We start from the raw sequence: 18,650 nt of genomic DNA, 5'->3' as shown, positions 1-18,650 counted from the left end.
TATTTGTGCAACAACTTAACACCTAATCCAAAGTATACAAATTAAATCGTTTCAAATTTTAGATAACAAATATTAAAATTAATTATTAGTAATAAATCAAATTCTTTCACATGAAAATAATAACTAAAAATTTTATTATTTGATTTTTTATCTACGGAAACGCTGGTCTTCTTAGCTGATGGAGATTTTTGTCCCCTACGATCTTTTTTGTAATAGTAGTTTGATTCTATAAAATTTTTTGTCCTATAATCTATAATATCAAAATAAAATTGACGTAATTTTAAAAGATTTATATTCTCGTAATGTAATTTCGGATAAAAATATAGTATCACTATAATATCGTTTCTAAATCTGTATATCATACATTCTTTTATGAGTAAATGAGATATAAATTTCACGATGCAATTAATAATAAAGAAATATATGCTTATTCACAAATGATCGTATACAAAACAGTATTCCTAATATATATCGAAAAAAAAAACGTGTGAGAATTATTACAAATATAAATTGAAGAATATTTATGTACAATCCGTGCTCTTTCTGGGCAACAGAGGTGCTGTTGAAGATGGAACAAATTGATTGTTTTTTACCATATTTTCCTCTTGAGCCATTGCCCACATCACAGAATAGAATCCTATAGCTATTGCAACAGCACCAATCACGCTGCCCAAAATATATAGCAGTAATTAATTAATTAAGTAAATTCACTGTTCAAGATGATTTATATATATATATATAGTCCTAACTAAAAATTAAGAGAGAGAGTATATACCTTCCAAGATAAAGAGTGTCACCAAGAAATGTTATACCCATAGCAATAGCAACGACCATTGCTAAAGGATTGAACATGGCCACATACACTGGCCCTTTCTTACGGCATGCCCATGTTGTCACCACGCTTCGTATTGATACCACAAAAATTGCCTATAAACCAACCATTATATATATATAGATTAATAGTGACATAGTTTCTTAAAAGTATTTACAAATATCCCCCTAAACTTTTTTCAATTTGTACTTACCGAATAAAATATGGATACCAATTCCATATCAGGCTTAAGTATCCAAGCTTTTTTATTATGCTCTGCAAACAAGGCTACTATGGCGGATAGGACTACAACAAAACCGCAAGCTGTGGTTGTTACTACAAATTCTTCAGGATAATCCTTGATAATCCATGTCTGCAAAATTATTAAAGCCAAATAAAATAATACTTATTCTAAAGTACTGCAAACACAGCCATTCACAAGGGCAGTTTTCTATTTATCCTATAATATAATGCGAACTTTATTGTTCTTTAGTTTTCAAATTTTCAAAGCGTGGTTTAGTAAGATTCTCGAATTTTAATTTTTTATATATAGTTTTAAACTTTTCGTTTAAATTTCTGTCATATATTCTTAATTAGTCCAACCAATTAGCTATCTTTCTTTGTATACTTTAAGAAAAAGGGGGAAATCTCCCAACACATAATACAGAATCTAGTGCATGTGCATTGGTTCATCCTAAAACTTATAAGACGCCTAAACAATTATCTAATGGTTGGATTGGCATAAAGTTTGATAAAGTGACTAAAATTCCCAGATTGCAAAATTTAGACACTGCATATGTACATTCTTGAAGATTGAGCATCCATGTAACTTTGGTTTATCCTATTAATTTGTTTTTATCTATCTGCCATCCTAAAAAATTGAATGCATTCTTAATTAGATCAATAAATCTAAATACGAGTACATAATATATCATTTGTATTTAGATACATTGATCTAGTGATGATGTACTAATTCAACATTTAGAAAAAAATTTTACACGTTGTGAATAAATCACAATTAAACCCGTATAATTTAGATTTAACTAAAGAACTTAGCTAATATGTGTCATAAAGGCAAAGATTACTATTAGTAAAAGTTTCTAAAAATATTTCACTTTAATAGATGTATAATAAATATATTTAAAACATAAATTTTGTATATTTTTTATACAGTAATACTATAGCCAGCAAATATTATCATTTAGAATTAGCCCTTGACTATCAATAATTTACATCTATATTTACAAAAATTTGCACACAAGAAACATATAGTTTGTAGGGATGACAATATAATAATGTTGCATCTTTTTGGTAACCCGAGGATTAAGAACGGGTATGGTTAGAGTTGAGATATTTTCAACCCGCAGGTAGGGTTAGTGTTGGATCCAAACTCTACCCTACCTTACCCATTGCCACCCCTAATTAGTTTATAACCATATTTATCCGAGTTTGTACACATAAGTTAATATAATTTGCTCCTACATAGTTTGCATATATGAATTAGTAAAATTTATTTGTTGAAAATAATTCAATATTTATACTAGCTAAATGCTGGTCAAAATTGCTAAAAACTACTGACTTTAAGAATTTCTGTTTTCCATGAAAACTTCTTCAATTAATAATAGTAACATGAGCTAGTGTTATATAATTGCAAATTGCTCCAGACGAGTCATCATCATTGACTTTAACGTCCACCATTTAAATAGGATAATATAATTAGATGATAGCAATTTGCTTAGTTACCTGAACAACAATCAAGATTGAAAGGCAAAAGCTAGCAGTTGCAAGAAGAAAACCACCTAGAATCCAGTTTGAGTTTGCTTCTGCTGAGAGATAATTAGTTCCAATTTTATTTGGCAAGGAACCACTAGTACCACTTAATGTTATTGGCAACCCTTTATATAAGGTAACGATTAATGCCCCTGCAATGGAAACCACTGTCCCAATAATTTTTGCATAGCTGCTATGTCGTTTCATATTCAGATTTTCCATCCTGCTTGCAAGCCCACATCATTATGTTAATTATTAAGTCCAAATTTCTTTTCTTTAATTTCTTCTCATGTAATGATTAAATTAAATATGTTTATATTAAGGAAAAAATAAACAGGGAATTCAATCATAAAATAATGAAATTAGTTGACCAAGAGAGTCATCTACAATCTCAAATCAATTTTACAAGTTATCGATGGATGGTGGTTGTAGTTGCTTGGAAGTAAAGGCATGAGTGTGTTTAGAGGTCTCATCACTCATCAAGTATTTAAAAAAATATGACATGATGATCGAGTGCAGTCTACAATAATCTAAAATTAAGTAAATCTTTAAGTTTCTACTATTATAATAAGAATTGGGAGAAGTTTAATGCATAGTTTTTTTTTTTAATATGCATAAAATGGATTTTGTTCTTTATAATATTTGAATACTAATTTAACTAATTTCACATTTTATTATTCTTATATACATTTAATAAATAAAAGAGTAGGTTAATAAGCCCGTTTCACTAATAATTATTTAGCATTATTTGTGTGCTCAATACATAAATTAAACCGTCTAGTTCAAATGAGTTTTTTTCTCTGCCACCGAACTGAACTGAACTAAGCTATGCAAATAAAACTACTTCAATTGTTTCAATACACATGTTTATATATTTTCGTTTAACTCAAGCAATTAGCAAAGATAAGTTACAAGATTTAAATGACAACAAAAAAAAAACACAAAAATTGTGATTAGTGGCGAGAATTACCTGGAGAAAATGGCAATAATGAAAGTGAAAGCAGGGATAAGATCCACCATGGCAGAGGCCAGAGTAGGAGAACTGTATCCAATACCGGTGTACATCAGGGTCTGCACCGTAGTACTGCATCGAAAACGTTAAAGACGAAATTAGTACTTAGTCCAAACACGAAAGAGCAATTTAATTTACTCCAAATATATACCTGAGACAACTAAGGAGTAAAATTCTAGAGAGGACAGAGGTGGGTATAGGAGGAGGAGGAGGGGCATTTCTGTAAAAGAAGAAAGTGGACGGGAGAAGGAAGAAGAATGCGAGAAGGTTGGAGTAAAGAATGAAGACATAGTTGCTCATTCCATTGGTATTGGCGGATTTCACCAGAGTGTTCAATCCCACCTCCAAGAACTGAACTGAGATCATTGCGGCGGTTATGCTCACTCCCACTCGCGTCGCCATTAATTCGTTCGAGAAAGTGATAAACTGTGAACTGTGACAATGAACGTCGAGGACATTCATTTATGTGTTTGTGGTCCACCTTTCTTTCTTTTCTGGTTCCACGGTTTCTGCGTGCACGCGCACTATGAACCAGATGAATATAATTAAAAGGTTTTAATCTAATAAAATTTAAAAAGTTTTTATTTTAATTCTTGTCTTTAGATTTTTCGGTCTTTTTTTTTTTTTTACCAAAGATAGGAGACTCGAATCCGCAACCTCTTAATCGAGTATAGAAAAATTATGCCATTTGAGTTATAACTCATTGACAATTTTTTGGTCCCTTTAAAATACATATTTTTTTAGTTTTAATACCAAAAATGTTATTTGTTCTCTAAATTTCAGTTTTTAGTCCGTCTTTAAATTTAATAATATATTATTTAATTTTTTATATCCACTTTTATGGTATCGATACTTTAAAAATTAGAGAAGTTATTTATTTTTTATTTTTCTAATTTTTAAAAGATACTTAGTTGCACTATTTTAGTAGTATTTATAAGAAAAATTTATAGTTTAGTACAATTTAAAGGGTTTTGGCTTTAAACCACATACTTTATTTTGATGAAAGGTTTTGGTCTACATTAGTATTTTATGAGTGAATTATTAATTTAGTCTTTGTCTATTTTTTAGAATAATAACGTAATTTTTTAAAATAAAATAATTCACTTTGGTCCTTATCTTTTATTTTCGTGACATAACACAATTTTTATGGGTATTTCTCTGTCAACTCTGAATAAAAAATGTTAACCTATTAGGTGTAAGGTTTTAGATTTTTAAAAATTAAATAATTAATTATTTATAAATTATTATGTTTGTTGAGATTTTATTTTAAAAAAATTAATTATTTTACTAAAAATAAGTAAATAAAATAAAATTGATTATTGAAGTTTATTCTATTAATTTAAACCATTTATTAAAAACTATTTTGATAGTCAAAATTTAAATTAATTTTCATAAATATTATTATTATGATTATTATATCATTACCGTTAGTTTGTTTTTATTTTATTTTGGCCGAAGCCAAAGAAACAAAGGGATATATATATATATATATATATATATATATATATATATATATATATATATACCATAAGGACACATGCCACTTTTGTTTATTTAACCTATGACACTTGGCTAATATTCATTTAAGGAGAAATATAAGGTAAAGAGGAAAGTTTAAAGATATGCCTAGGTGGCAAAATCCAAACCACACATCCTAAAACCACATCTTTATTATACCTTTAACCCACAATTAAATTCTATAGTAGACATGCTTGAAGAAATATTAGTATCTATAAAATTTCAAAGAAATAAGGAAAAAGAGAATCCCAAAGAAGAAAAATTTCACAATATAATCAACATAACAGATTTAAAAGTAAAACCACCACTAAAATTATGAATATCGAAGAAAAATTAGAAGAAGTTACAATACTTTTTAAACAATTAAAGATGGCTCAAGAAAATAATATTATGGAACATGGTTTTCAAATAGAAGAAGAATTAGTAAACCCTGAAAATATAGAAAATGAAGAACACATCCTAGATTATTCAAGTGATGAAGAACCAGCAATTCCAATACAAGTAAAAAATGAAGCTGGAACATCTAAGGATAATCAATCTCAATTTAAATGGGAAACAAGTTTTGATAATTATGCTTTTAAAAAAGGGTTTATAAATAAAGATTCAAAATATACAAAAATACCATCAAAATACGTTCCTAAAATCCAGGAAATAGAAGGAGATAGAATGCTCGATTTAGACTGTAAAAAGAATGAAAAAGAAATTTTCGAAAACTGGTTGAATTCCTTCTTATTAGAAGCCTTTACTAATCCAAAACTTAGTGAATTGTCTGGAAGAGACATTTGGAACTACATAAGGTTTCATACTAAAGGAACTATAAGAGATTATATGACATCAATAGAAAACCAAGTAATAGAAGAATTAGAAACAAAAACATCAGCTTATGATAAGATACTATACATAATGATGATTCTATATAAAGAATTTTTTGGGAAAAATATTATAGATCATAGACAAGAAGTCTATAATAAAGAATATCAAGAAGCAAAAAATCATTTAGCTAATATTCAGATATATGATTTATGTAACGTGGAATCTTATATATGTGAATATAGAATACATTATTACAAATTAAAAGAAGAAGATAAAAATCATTATCTTAGTATGTATATAACAAAACTTCCATATCCTGCTAACGAATTTATAATGGGAAGATTTATAAGAGAAATAAATAGAGGGACAATTGAAAATAATTTTGGTGGAGCAACCTCTGCAATAAGAGAGGAAATAAAAGAACGTTGTATGCAAGAAGCAACTCAAAAAAGATTTGCAAATATAATTAGAATTTGCTGTCAGGATAATGAAGAGATACCTCAAAAATATGGTCTTAATAAAAATTTTCAAAGAAATCAATTTAGAAAAAGAAAATACTATCCAAACTGGAGAAAAAAGAGATATTTTAGAAAGGAAAATAATAATAAAAACAAAAGACAAAGAAATAACTATTGCCCGAATAAAAAAGAAAATTGTAAATGTTGGTATTGCCAAGAAGAAGGACACTATGTAAATGAATGCCCAAAAAAAAAGGATAAAAAGGATCTTACTAAACAAATAGAAATTGCTAAGTCTTGTTTCATGGAACCATTAGAAGAATCTGATGATAACTTAGACTATATTTTTGAGTATGTCTCGGAAACAGACTCAGAGACTGAGTAATAATGCTACATTTATTTCTATAAAAATAACAGAAAAGTTTATAAATGCTTTCATAGATTCTGGAGCAACACAATGCTTTGCTAGTTCAAATATAAAACTTGATTGGAAAAAATTAAAGAAACCATTAAGAGTTAGAATAGCTGACAAATCAATACATAAAATTGACCAAAAAGCAGAAATGGTTGAAATTTTTATTCAAAATTATAGGTTCATTGTTCCATCTATATATATGTTAGATTCTGGAATGGATTTTATCATAGGAAATAACTTTTTAAAGCTATATCATCCATTTATTCAAGAATTAACATATATAGTTTTAAAAGCTCCACACGATTCTTCAATAAATCAAAAATCAAAACGTATAAAAATACCGACTACTACTATAGATAAGATCTTAAAATTTAAAATATTCTCTATATTAAAAACATGTTATTTAAATCTATACTTTCAGATAAATATCCCAAAAAATAATCTTGAAATAAAGATAGAAGAACTTTTGGATGAAATTTGTGCTGAAAATCCTTTAGATATTAAAAATACAAATAACGAATTAGTAAGTATTAAATTAAAAGATCCTACAAAAGAGATAAATGTTCCAAATAAAATTTCTTATTCCGCAAGAGATAGAGAAGAGTTTTCATTAGAATGTAGAGATCTTTTGGAAAAAGGAATTATAAGATTAAGTAAAAGTCCTCATGCGGCTCCAGCCTTTTATGTCGAAAACAATAATGAAATTAAAAGGGGAAAACGAAGAATGGTTATTAACTATAAGAAGATGAATGAAGCAACTATTGGTAATGCTCATAAACTTCCAAGAAAAGATTCTATTTTAGAAAAAATCAAAGGAGCAACTTGGTTTTCATCTCTTGATGCAAAATCAGGATATTGACAACTTCGTTTAAACGAAGAAACAAAGAAACTAACTACTTTTATTTGCCCAACAAAGGAATCAACAAGTGTGTTGCTCTACGAATGGAATGTATTACCAATCGGATTAAAACAAGCCCCAGGTATTTATCAAAGATTTATGGAAGAAAATCTAAAAGAGTTAAATGAATTTGTTTTAGTATACATTGACGATATACTAATTTTTACAAAACTGGATAAGGAAGATCATCTTCAAAAATTATTAATAGTTTTAGAAAGATGTAAAGGAAAAGGATTAGTTCTTAGCAAAAAGAAAGCAAGAATAGCAAAACAAGAAATAGAGTTTCTTGGATTAATTCTATCCACTCAAGGAAAGCTAAAACTTCAACCAAATGTCCTAGAAAAGGTAAATTTATTTCCTAATAAGATAGAAGATAGAAAACAATTACAAAGATTTTTAGGGTGTATAAATTATATTTCTGATCAAGGATTTTTAAAGAATATAACAGAATACACTAAAAGCTTATTTCCAAAAATAAGTACTAAAAAAGAATGAAAATGGGATGAAAAAGATAGTATGCAAATTCAAAGAATTAAAGAATTGTGTAAAAAACTTCCAGAACTTTATATTCCAGAAGAAAATGACTACTTAATAGTAGAAACAGATGCTTCAGACATAACCTGGTCAGGATGTCTAAAAGCTAAGAAAGCTATAAAAAGTTTGGAACAAGAAAAAGAATCACTAGATTCTAAATATTCCCCAAAGGAATTACTTTGCAGGTATATTTCAGGGACTTTTACTCCAACAGAACAGAGATATACCACTCATGAAAAGGAAACTCTAGCAGCAATTAAATCTCTTAAGAAATGGAAAATTGATTTACTACCCAGAGAATTTACATTAAGGACAGATTCAAGTTACCTAACAGGTTTCATACGATATAATTTAAAAGTTGATTATAATCATGGACGATTGGTAAGATGGCAATTATTTTTGTTACAATATCCAATAAAAATTGAATATATTAAGGGTGACAAAAATGTTATTGCAGATACATTAACAAGAGAATGGAGTTCGTCTACAACACATTAGATCAAGAAATTCAAAAATATGAGCAAGAACTCAAAAAATGCAAGCATTGTCAGCAAATAAGGACACGGATCCAATCTCTCAAGAAGGCCATTGAAGCAATGAAATCAACACAACATGCAAAGCCATCAGAGTTCAGCCAGCTAAGCATGGTGGACAAATCAGGTGAAGAAAAAATTTCAGAAAATAAAACGATTGCTGAAATCATTAAAAAATTCACCCAAGATAAAAAATATTATGTAATTTATAATGGCCCCATGAAAGGAGTATATGATGCCTGGGAAAAAGCAGCACCATTCACACATCAATCAAGGATAATTCATAAAGGAGGGTTTCTAACACTGGAAGAAGCAAAGGAATCCTTCAGGGAATATGAAGCTCTCCATCCAGAGCAAACTCTAAAAAGAGCAGATAGAGCTCCAATTCAAACCCAGAGAACAGGGATAATAAGAAACATTCCTACAAGGGCTAAAATCAAGGAAAAGAAAAGGGTCTGTAGATCTAATCTCAGAGAAACCCTTAACATAGTCCTAAATTGGACTGAAGAAAAAAGGGCAATTTTGGGATATTATCCTATTGCCAAAGAACAGCTAACAAAGCTGGTTATATTTCCAGATGCTTCCCCATCTGACACCTATCAGTTTTTCCAGTATGGATTAATTGATACAATTTTAATTTTTAATGATCTAAAAATTATTAGTGAGTTTCCTGCAGGATTCGTTGATGCAGTAAAGAGATTTAAAAATATGATTGACAATGTAAATCCAAGGGATATATCCCTAAAATTTACAAACAGTCAACCTATTTTTAATAAAGAAGAAGAATGCTTGGTTCCAGCACACCAAGTAATATTCATGTCCGTCTTCCCAGGAAATTTTCAACCAATTGATCAGATTCAAGATTTAACGATTTATAGTCATGAAGGAAGGCTAGCCAGTACATTAGCAAGAGTCTTTGAAAGGACTCAAAAAATAACGAAGGAATCTCACACAAGGATTAATTATAAAAGTAGAAATACTCTGCTCGTGTCAAGCAAAAGAAATGAAATTGAAGAAAGAGAGATGAGACTCTTGGTGGAATTTGAATCAGCATTCTACAACTTATCTGGACTTTTAGAAAAGCTCCCTGAAAGGATAAAGAGGAATCTTTGCTATTTGATAAAAGACAGAGAAGACCACAAGTGCCAGCTATGTGCCTCAGAGATATCTGAAGAAAGCAATAATGAAACGGAATCAACTCACATGATGAAGAAAGGAGACAATGCATCTGAGGGTCACATGATAAAAGAGGAGGACAGTGCATCTGAAGCATCTCTCAACATTATTGCATAGTGACGTAAGCACTTAGGTCATAGAGCACCAACAATGTAGCTGGTGCAAAAGAACAAACAATGACGTAAGCAATGACGTCATAAGAAGAATGATGTAAGCAATGACATCATAAGAAGGGTAAGGATGGGAATTGTCCATCAAACCCAACTATTATAAATAGGCTGCTTAGGCAATTGTAGAGGTATCAGAAAATAGAAAGCAGGAGGCAAAGAGTACTCACATGCTAGGAGAGCAAGGAGGAAGCTGCCGAGGCGATTCTATGGTCTGAGGAAGAATTCCTTTAGGAAAAAAGTTCTAAACTCCCCTCTGGAGTTAGTATTTACAATCTCCCCTCTGGAGATAAAAACACCTTATGTAAAATATATTAAATAAAGGAAATTTTTCTTCAGAAAGGTACATCTTCATCCTAGTCTTTCAATTATGAATTATTTAGAAAGTTTAGATTTAACAGAAGAATCTGATTATTATAGATTAACTGCTTTATTAGATAATGAAAAACAGGCTGTTCTAAAAACAGAATTAAATCTCAAATCAAATGAAAATTTTAATAAACAGAACCTTTTAAAAGAAGTTTTTAATAGAAAAAATATAATATACTATGGAAAAATTCAACTTGAAGCCCCTATAAAGATAAAATCCGCCAATGGAGAACTTGAAATAGCTTTGATAAATGGTGAAGAATTAAGTAAACAGATTGAGAAAATTAAGGGTCAACAAAAAAGATCTAAAATTGGATGGATTCATATTAGTACTATACAAGTCTTAATCAAATCTACATATATGAAAGGAATTAATTCACCAATAAGCTTAGCAATCTGTGACAAAAGAATTACTGATGACCCAATAGACCAAATAATTGGAATTGTTCATGGAAACTTGGCAAACGTAAATGTTAAATTCAATGCCCATCTTGGATATACTATACCTTTATCAACTGAAAATCTTGGAAGATCTATAAGTTTAGCTTATAAATTTCACAGAAAGAATCTAATGGAACAAGATGATGAACCATTTTCAATTACATATGCAATAAATTATGCTTTAACAAATAGCCATCATAGTATAATATTTAAAAACAGAGAAAGAATTTATGTCGATGAATTATTTCAGAAAATTGTAAAAACAGAAATACCAAAATATAAAGCTATTGAAAACCCAGTTCTATTATTAAAAGAACCATCAGGAAAATTATTTTCATCGAATTTTCAAATAAGAGAATCTAAAATTAATAGCCCTTTAAGTTTATCTAAGTTAAAAATTAAAGAAGAAAATTCTGAAATAAAAGAATTAACAAAAAAGGTCGAAAAATTAAATGAAACCCTAAACACTAAATTATGACAATAAATAAAGAAGAAATATATGTAACTTATCCAGACAAGAAACAAGAGCTCTTTGAAAGAGAAAATCGTTTGAATTATTTACAGTTTTCTGAAATAAATCAAAGAGCATTTGAAGTTCTAAAAATAATCTATGACAAGTTAAAAAGAGAAGTTGAAGAGTTAGAAAAATTAATAGAATTTCTAGAAAATAGTGATGAATCGATGATAGAGTTTGCAGAAATTTTAAAATAAATAATGAAGCATAAAAAGATTGAAAAACCAGAAAATAAAATAAAAAGAAAAAGGACGGAAAAATTAAAAAGTAAAATAAAAGAATATAAAAGGGAATTAAATAACCTTCAGATCAAAATTGATGACCTTATAATAAAAAGGATAGAAATAAGAATAAATATAAACAAGTTGGAATTAAATTTAAAAAATTTATAAATGCCTGGAAAATCATATTATGACTTAAAAGAATTAAAGCTGTTGAAAGAAAAAATGGAGAATGAAGTCGAAAAATTAAGAAGGTATTTAGAAACAACAGAAAGTGTAGAAATAAAAGAAGTTTTTGAGGATTTGAGAAATTATATTAAAGAAAAAGATAAACAGATAAAAGATTTTATATACAATAATCCATGCAAAAAAGAATATTATAAACTAAAACAAGATTGAAAACTATAAAAATGAAATCACATCAAGGACTAGTAAAAAATTGGTATCATATAGTAGAAATGGTGAAAATTTCATATAGTAGAAATGGTAAAAATTGAAATGGTGAAAATTTCATATAGTAGAAATGGTAAAAATTGGTATCAGAGCCAAGTTAACGATTAAGGGTAACACTTTCTCTTTAAGCAACACTTTTTAGTGACACGCTTTTTTGCCACAAAAAATAAAAATCTGTAAAGATGCATCTTTACAGTAGATGGCACCTTCATTTAATTATCATCATCACTTGGCCGAAGCCTGTAAGGGGCAAAAGAAAGAAAATTGGAGACGTGGCCTAATACATATGTATACATGTATAATCATGACACCTAATGAGCTTTAATATCACAAATTTTCACTCATTTCCATTAGCCATAATCAGTTTAATTCCTTTCAACCACCATCGAACATAAACCTAAAGGAAAGAAAAGAAAGAAGGCCGTGAGAGAGAGAATGAGAACCCATGGAAACTTAATCTTTCTGAGTTTGATTTTTTGAGATCCGTAACTCCAATAAAAAATTTAATCCGGTAAAAATGTTCGTATCCTCTTCTTCTACATGTTAACGTCATTTTTGTTTGGTAGAGGCTGACGGTGACGTAGCTCCTCTCTCCCTTGAATTCAGCCAACTAGAGTTTTAGGAGGCACAGATGATTTCTGACATTTTCTTCTTCAACAGCTCAGTCAAAAAGCTCCTTTGAAATTTTTGTTGACTTTGATTTCATACGAAAGTAGGGAATTTTATTTTGAAATTATCTATTTTAATTTATGAATGCCATGGAAGTCTAGTGGATATTTACAAATAATTTATGGTTGTTTGGAGTGACTGAATGTGATGAATATGTATTTGATTTTTTGATTGTTTAGGAATGATGAGAATTCTGATTGTTGAGTTAGAAAGTCAGTTTGATTAAATACTATGTAAAATAATTTTCTCAGGTTGGGTTTAATTTGATATTGAAAATAAATCTGGAATCGATTTGAGATATTAAGAATGAGTTTTATTGATTTTTCAAAAATGATTTCTGATTTTGGAAATGTTTGAAAAGAGGTTGAGAATGGTTCGGTTGGAACTCGAAAAGGGTGGCAAAGTCTGAGATTTAGGGGAGATGCTGTCGAAATTTTATTATGAAACTTAAGACATTGTTTGAAATATTTTAGAAAAAGGTTGGACTTGAGAAATTGTATTATTTGGCTTTTGATTTATTAAGAAAAGATGTACGTTTGGGTTTGATTTACTAAGAAAGACTTATGTTTTGAGTTTGATTAAAGAACTACATTTTAAAGAATTATGATTCAAAGAGTTTATTAATTTTAAAGAACGAGTTTGATTGTCGTCCTCCCTAAAACCTCGAGACCCTACCGTGAGATTTACTTAATAAATGATTCTTTTAGTTTTTGAAAGAAGTTTAAATCTAAAATGGTTTTGAAGTCGGTTTGGAAAAATCATAGTTAAGTAAGAACTAGATTTTGTATGAAAGAAGAAATTGTTGTAAGTACAGTGGTATTGGAGGTTTGGAAAGATTATAAAGAGAGGTGTTGGTTTTAAATAAAAATGATTTGAGTTTGATTTATTAAGAAAAGGAATCTCTGCCACAAGAGAGCAGAGAACAAGGATTTAAAGAATATATTAACTTAAAGAGATTGTCTGCCACAGGAGAGCAAATGTGACATTGTTTGGGCCTTAGTGCGAAATGTAAAGTGGGGACGCCCACACACTGAAAACTGTTTTTCAGATGTACGCTTATTGATTTGGAAAGTCACACTGTATGCGGCCTAGCCGTACGACTTAAAGTCACACTGTATGCGGCCTAGCTGTACGACTTATAAGCACACTGTATGCATCTGAAAAGTCATATCTGGGACTTGTGCCCGGGTAATGTCAGGAGCGGGTAGGCAACCGACACATGAGCTCATGGCCTGCGTTAGGGATAGACATGCATCATGTTGTTTGCACATTTGCATTTGATTGGGCTTGCTTGTCTTATTTCTTTGTGATTGTGCTGTTGTCTTGTTGTGACTTGCTTGTTCATTGAATTGAATCTCTTGCTTGTACTATTTGTTGTGAATGTATTAAAGTGATTACGAATTGACATTTGACTGAGGATTAACTATGTGGCTGAGAGACGGGTAATGTGACCAGTTTTATATTGAAAATTTGTTGAGTTTAGAGATTTTAAAAAGAGGTAATTAGTAAGCTAAAGTAGAACCAAGAGTATTTTCAAAGGGTTTTATCAAAATATAGTTTTATTGAGTAAAGTTAATTATATGCACTTTATTTCATTACTTTTACGGCATTTCCATTCCCTACTGAGAACGCGTGGTTTGTTCTCACCCCAAAATCTTCCATCCTTTCAGTGACACAGGTTCGAAGACTAAGTTTGAAACTGCGGACAGTTATTAGTTTTATTGAAGTTAAGTTATATGTTGAGCTATTTTCATAGAATCCCATCGCCTTTGATATTAAGATTTTATTTTTATACAGAGGGATAGGAATTGTATCTAAGTTTCATTTGAATTCTTGTGTATGATATTTATTATTCTTACTAACTATGTGACTAGTATTGCTTGGAGATCTTTGATATCTGATTTTAATCAATAGAAACAAATTTTTTCGGCATATTCTTAAAATTGAAACGCGAATCGAACTAAAGGCTCAATATTAATTAGTAAATAAGGAAACAGGTTTGTAACGCCTTACTTTTGGTACGACCATGATGTGCTAAAAGTTAGGGTGTTACATTATGGTATCAGAGCAATTCGTCTCTGTTAGAGCCTTGGAAATGGACTGACTATGCTTCATTGCATACTCTGAGTGTCTGTCGTGCAATAGAACTTGTCCTAATGACAAGAGTTTGAGTTTTAGATGGATGACTGTGTATTGATTAATGCTGTTAGTCGATCGTTGCATTTCTCATGATATTAAGTCTGGCCAACTTAATACTAATGATTTATGTATATGGAAATACTAATGGATTGTCATGGACGAAATAGAGTTAATAAGTAATGCGAATTACGGGGTTTGGGAACGTTATCAGTTATGGAGTTAGTTTCGGTTTGAAGTATTCGTACCATGCGAACTCGTGCCATCTCTTCTTTCATTGTTTTCATTGGAATTCTTTGTTCCGAATTTCCTCCATAAAATGTGATTTCGTTATTTTTTTTTACCAGATCTTATTGTTTCTATGTACCTCTGTTTACCTGTATTTCCTTTCGTTGACCCTATTTTCTTTTGAATTTTAACTTATTTCAATGTAACAATTTTCGAGGACAAAAATTTTTATAAGTGAAGTAGGATGTCCAGATTTTTAAAAATTAAATAATTAGTTATTTATAAATTATTATATTTATTGAAATTTTATTTTTAAAAAATTAATTATTTTACTAAAAATAAGTAAATAAAATAAAATTGATTATTGAAATTTATTCTATTAATTTAAACTATTTATTAAAAATTATTTTAATAGTCAAAATTTAAATTAATTTTCATTATTATTATTATTATTATTATTATTATTATTATTATTATTATCTTATTTTGGCCGAAGCCAAAGAAACAAAGGGAAACACATGCCACTTTTATTTATTTAACCTATGACACTTGGCTAATATTCATTTAATTATCATCACCACTTGGCCGAAGCCTGTAAGGGGCAAAAGAAAGAAAATTGGAGACGTGGCCTAATACATATGTATACATGTATAATCATGACACCTAATGAGCTTTAATATCACAAATTTTCACTCATTTTCATTAGCTATAATCAGTTTAATTCCTTTCAACCACCACCGAACATAAACCTAAAGGAAAGAAAAGAAAGAAGGCCGTGAGAGAGAATGAGAAACCATGGAAACTTAGTCTTTTTGAGTTTGATTTCTTAAAATTCGTAACTCTAATAAAAAATTTAATTCGGTAAAAGTTTTCGTATCTTCCTCCTCTACACGTTGACGTCATTTTTGTTTGGTGGAAGCTGACGGTGACGTAGCTCCTCTCCCCTTAAATTCTGCCAACTGGAGTTCTAGGAGGCACAGATAATTTCTGACCTTTTTTTCTTCAGCATCTCAGGCAAAAAGCTCTTTCGGATTTTTTGTTGGCTTTGATTTCATACGGAGGTAGGGAATTTTATTTTGAAATTAACTGTTTTAATTTATGAATGTCACAGAAGTCTAGTGGATATTTGCAAATAATTTATGATTGTTAATGTGATGAATATGTATTTGATTTCTTGATTGTTTAGGAATGATGAGAATTCTGATTGTTGAGTTAGAAAGTCAGTTTGATTAAATACTATGTAAAATAATTTTTTTCAGGTTGGGTTAATTTGATATTGAAAATAAATCTGCATTTGGAAATCTGCATTTGGAATCGATTTGAGATATTAAGAATGAGTTTTATTGATTTATCAAAAATGATTTCTGATTTTGGAAATGTTTGAAAAGAGGTTGAGAATGGTTCGGTTGGAACCCGAAAAGGGTGGCAAAGTCCGAGATTTAGGGGAGATGCTGTTAAAATTTTATTATGAAACTTAAGACATTGTTTGAAATATTTTAAAAAAAGGTTGGACTTGAGAAATTTTATTATTTGGCTTTTGATTTATTAAGAAAAGATGTACTTTTGGGTTTCATTTACTAAGAAAGACTTATGTTTTGAGTTTGATTAAAGAACTACATTTTAAGGAATTATGATTCAAAGAGTTTATTAATTTTAAAGAATGAGTTTGATTGTCGCCCTCCCTAAAGCCCCGAGACCCTGCCGTGAGATTTACTTAATAAATGATGCTTTTAGTTTTTGAAAGAAGTTTAAATCTAAAATGATTTTGAAGTCAGTTTGAAAAAATCATAGTTAAGTAAAAACTAGATTTTGTATGAAAGAAGAAATTGTTGTAAGTACAGTGGTATTGGAGGTTTGGAAAGGTTATAAAGAGAGGTGTTAGTTTTAAATAAAAATGATTTGAGTTTGATTTATTAAGAAAAGAAATCTCTGCCACAAGAGAACAGAGAACAAGGATTTAAAGAATATATTAACTTAAAGAGATTGTCTGCCACAGGAGAGCAAATGTGACATTGTTTGGGCCTTAGTGCGAAATGTAAAGTGGGGATGCCCACACACTGAGAACTGTTTTCCAGATATACGCTTATTGATTTGGAAAGTCACACTGTATGCGGCCTAGCCGTATGACTTATAAACACATTGTATGCATCTGGAAAGCCATATCTGGGACTTGTGCCCGGGTAATTTCGGGAGCTGGTAGGCAACCAACACATGAGCTCATGGCCTGCGTTAGGGATAGACATGCATCATGTTGTTTGCACATTTGCATTTGATTGCGCTTGCTTGTCTTATTTCTTTGTGATTGTGCTGTTGTCTTGTTGTGACTTGCTTGTTCATTGAATTGAATCTCTTGCTTGTACTATTTGTTGTAAATGTATTAAAGTGATTACAAATTGACATTTGACTGAGGATTAATTATGTGGCTGAGAGACGAGTAATGTGACCAGTTTTATATTGAAAATTTGTTTTGAGTTTAGAGATTTTAAAAAGAGGTAATTAGTTAGCTAAAGTAGAACCAAGAGTATTTTCAAAGGGTTTGATCAAAATATAGTTTTATTGACTAAAGTTAATTATTTGCACTTTATTTCATTATTTTTACGGCATTCTCATTCCCTACTGAGAACGCGTGGTTTGTTCTCACCCCAAAATCTTCCACCCTTTCAGTGACACAGGTTCGAAGACTAAGTTTGAAGCTGCGGACGGTTATTAGTTTTATTGAAGTTAAGTTATTTGTTGAGCTACTTTCATAGAATCCCCTCGCATTTGATATTAAGATTTTATTTTTATACAGAGGGATAGGAATTGTATCTGAGTTTCATTTGAATTCTTGTGTATGATGTTTATCATTCTTACTATGTGACTAGTATTGCTTGGAGATCTTTGATATATGATTTTAATCAATAGAAACAAAATTTTTCGGCATAGTCTTAAAATTGAAACACGAAATCGAACTAAAGGCTCAATATTAATTAGTAAATAAGGAAAATAGGTTAGTAACGCCTTACTTTTGGTACAATCATGATGTGCTAAAAGTTAGGGTGTTACATCAGGTTCATAAATAGACATGGATCTAATTATTTCTAAATTCAAATGGTTAGGAGTTTATTTGTTCTTATTATTTAAACAATATTTTTTTAAATTATTTTTTATTCATTATATTAATATTTTTTTAAATAAATTATTGAATATATGGTATAATAAGTACAAATTAATTAATAAACTATTCAAATTTAAAAATATCATTTGTTACTAAATTAAATAAATAATTCTCAAATATAATTTTAAATATATAAATATTAAAATATGGTTAATACATTATTAATAATAATCTTATGATATACTATTAGTATTATGATCTAAATAATTTTTAAAATAAAGTGAAAACTAATGAACACATTATTTAATATATAGTAAAAAAATTTGAGTAATAACAAATTTAATTTTTTTTCTCTTTAAATTAAATTAATAATTCTATTTGATATCTTTGCACTAAAATACACTATGAATAAGCTAC

General features: G+C 29.4%; 1 protein-coding gene and 1 long non-coding RNA gene across 2 annotated transcripts; one reads left to right on the top strand and one right to left on the bottom strand.

The window, feature by feature from the left end:
• Positions 1 to 405: 405 nt before the first annotated feature.
• On the bottom strand, positions 406 to 4,119 carry LOC112750046 (WAT1-related protein At3g28050). The gene is made up of 6 exons (XM_025798559.3): positions 3,745 to 4,119; positions 3,552 to 3,665; positions 2,555 to 2,804; positions 1,026 to 1,184; positions 776 to 927; positions 406 to 666 (listed from the first exon to the last, which is right to left on the bottom strand). The coding sequence occupies exons 1-6, from the start codon at positions 4,053 to 4,055 to the stop codon at positions 522 to 524; spliced, it is 1,131 nt and encodes a 376-aa protein (XP_025654344.1). The 5' UTR covers positions 4,056 to 4,119; the 3' UTR covers positions 406 to 521.
• Positions 4,120 to 15,866: 11,747 nt separating this feature from the next.
• On the top strand, positions 15,867 to 18,011 carry LOC140179487 (uncharacterized). Its single transcript, XR_011872966.1, has 2 exons — positions 15,867 to 16,197; positions 17,801 to 18,011. It is a non-coding gene; the product is annotated as an uncharacterized lncRNA (long non-coding RNA).
• The last annotated feature ends 639 nt before the right edge of the window (positions 18,012 to 18,650 follow it).

This window comes from Arachis hypogaea, chromosome 15, assembly GCF_003086295.3.
Source record: "Arachis hypogaea cultivar Tifrunner chromosome 15, arahy.Tifrunner.gnm2.J5K5, whole genome shotgun sequence".
Taxonomy (NCBI): Eukaryota; Viridiplantae; Streptophyta; class Magnoliopsida; order Fabales; family Fabaceae; genus Arachis; species Arachis hypogaea.
Note: the sequence above shows the minus strand (reverse complement) of the source record. Positions and strands in the feature narration are given on the sequence as shown.

Excerpts from the sequence above, each read along its gene's own strand:
- LOC112750046 (XM_025798559.3), bottom strand. The coding sequence starts at position 4,055 with ATGAATGTCCTCGACGTTCATTGTCACAGTTCACAGTTTATCACTTTC. Across the intron at positions 1,185-2,554 it reads CAATCTTGATTGTTGTTCAG|ACATGGATTATCAAGGATTA; the intron begins GTAACTAAGCAA and ends ATAATTTTGCAG. Across the intron at positions 928-1,025 it reads TGGTATCCATATTTTATTCG|GCAATTTTTGTGGTATCAAT; the intron begins GTAAGTACAAAT and ends GTTGGTTTATAG.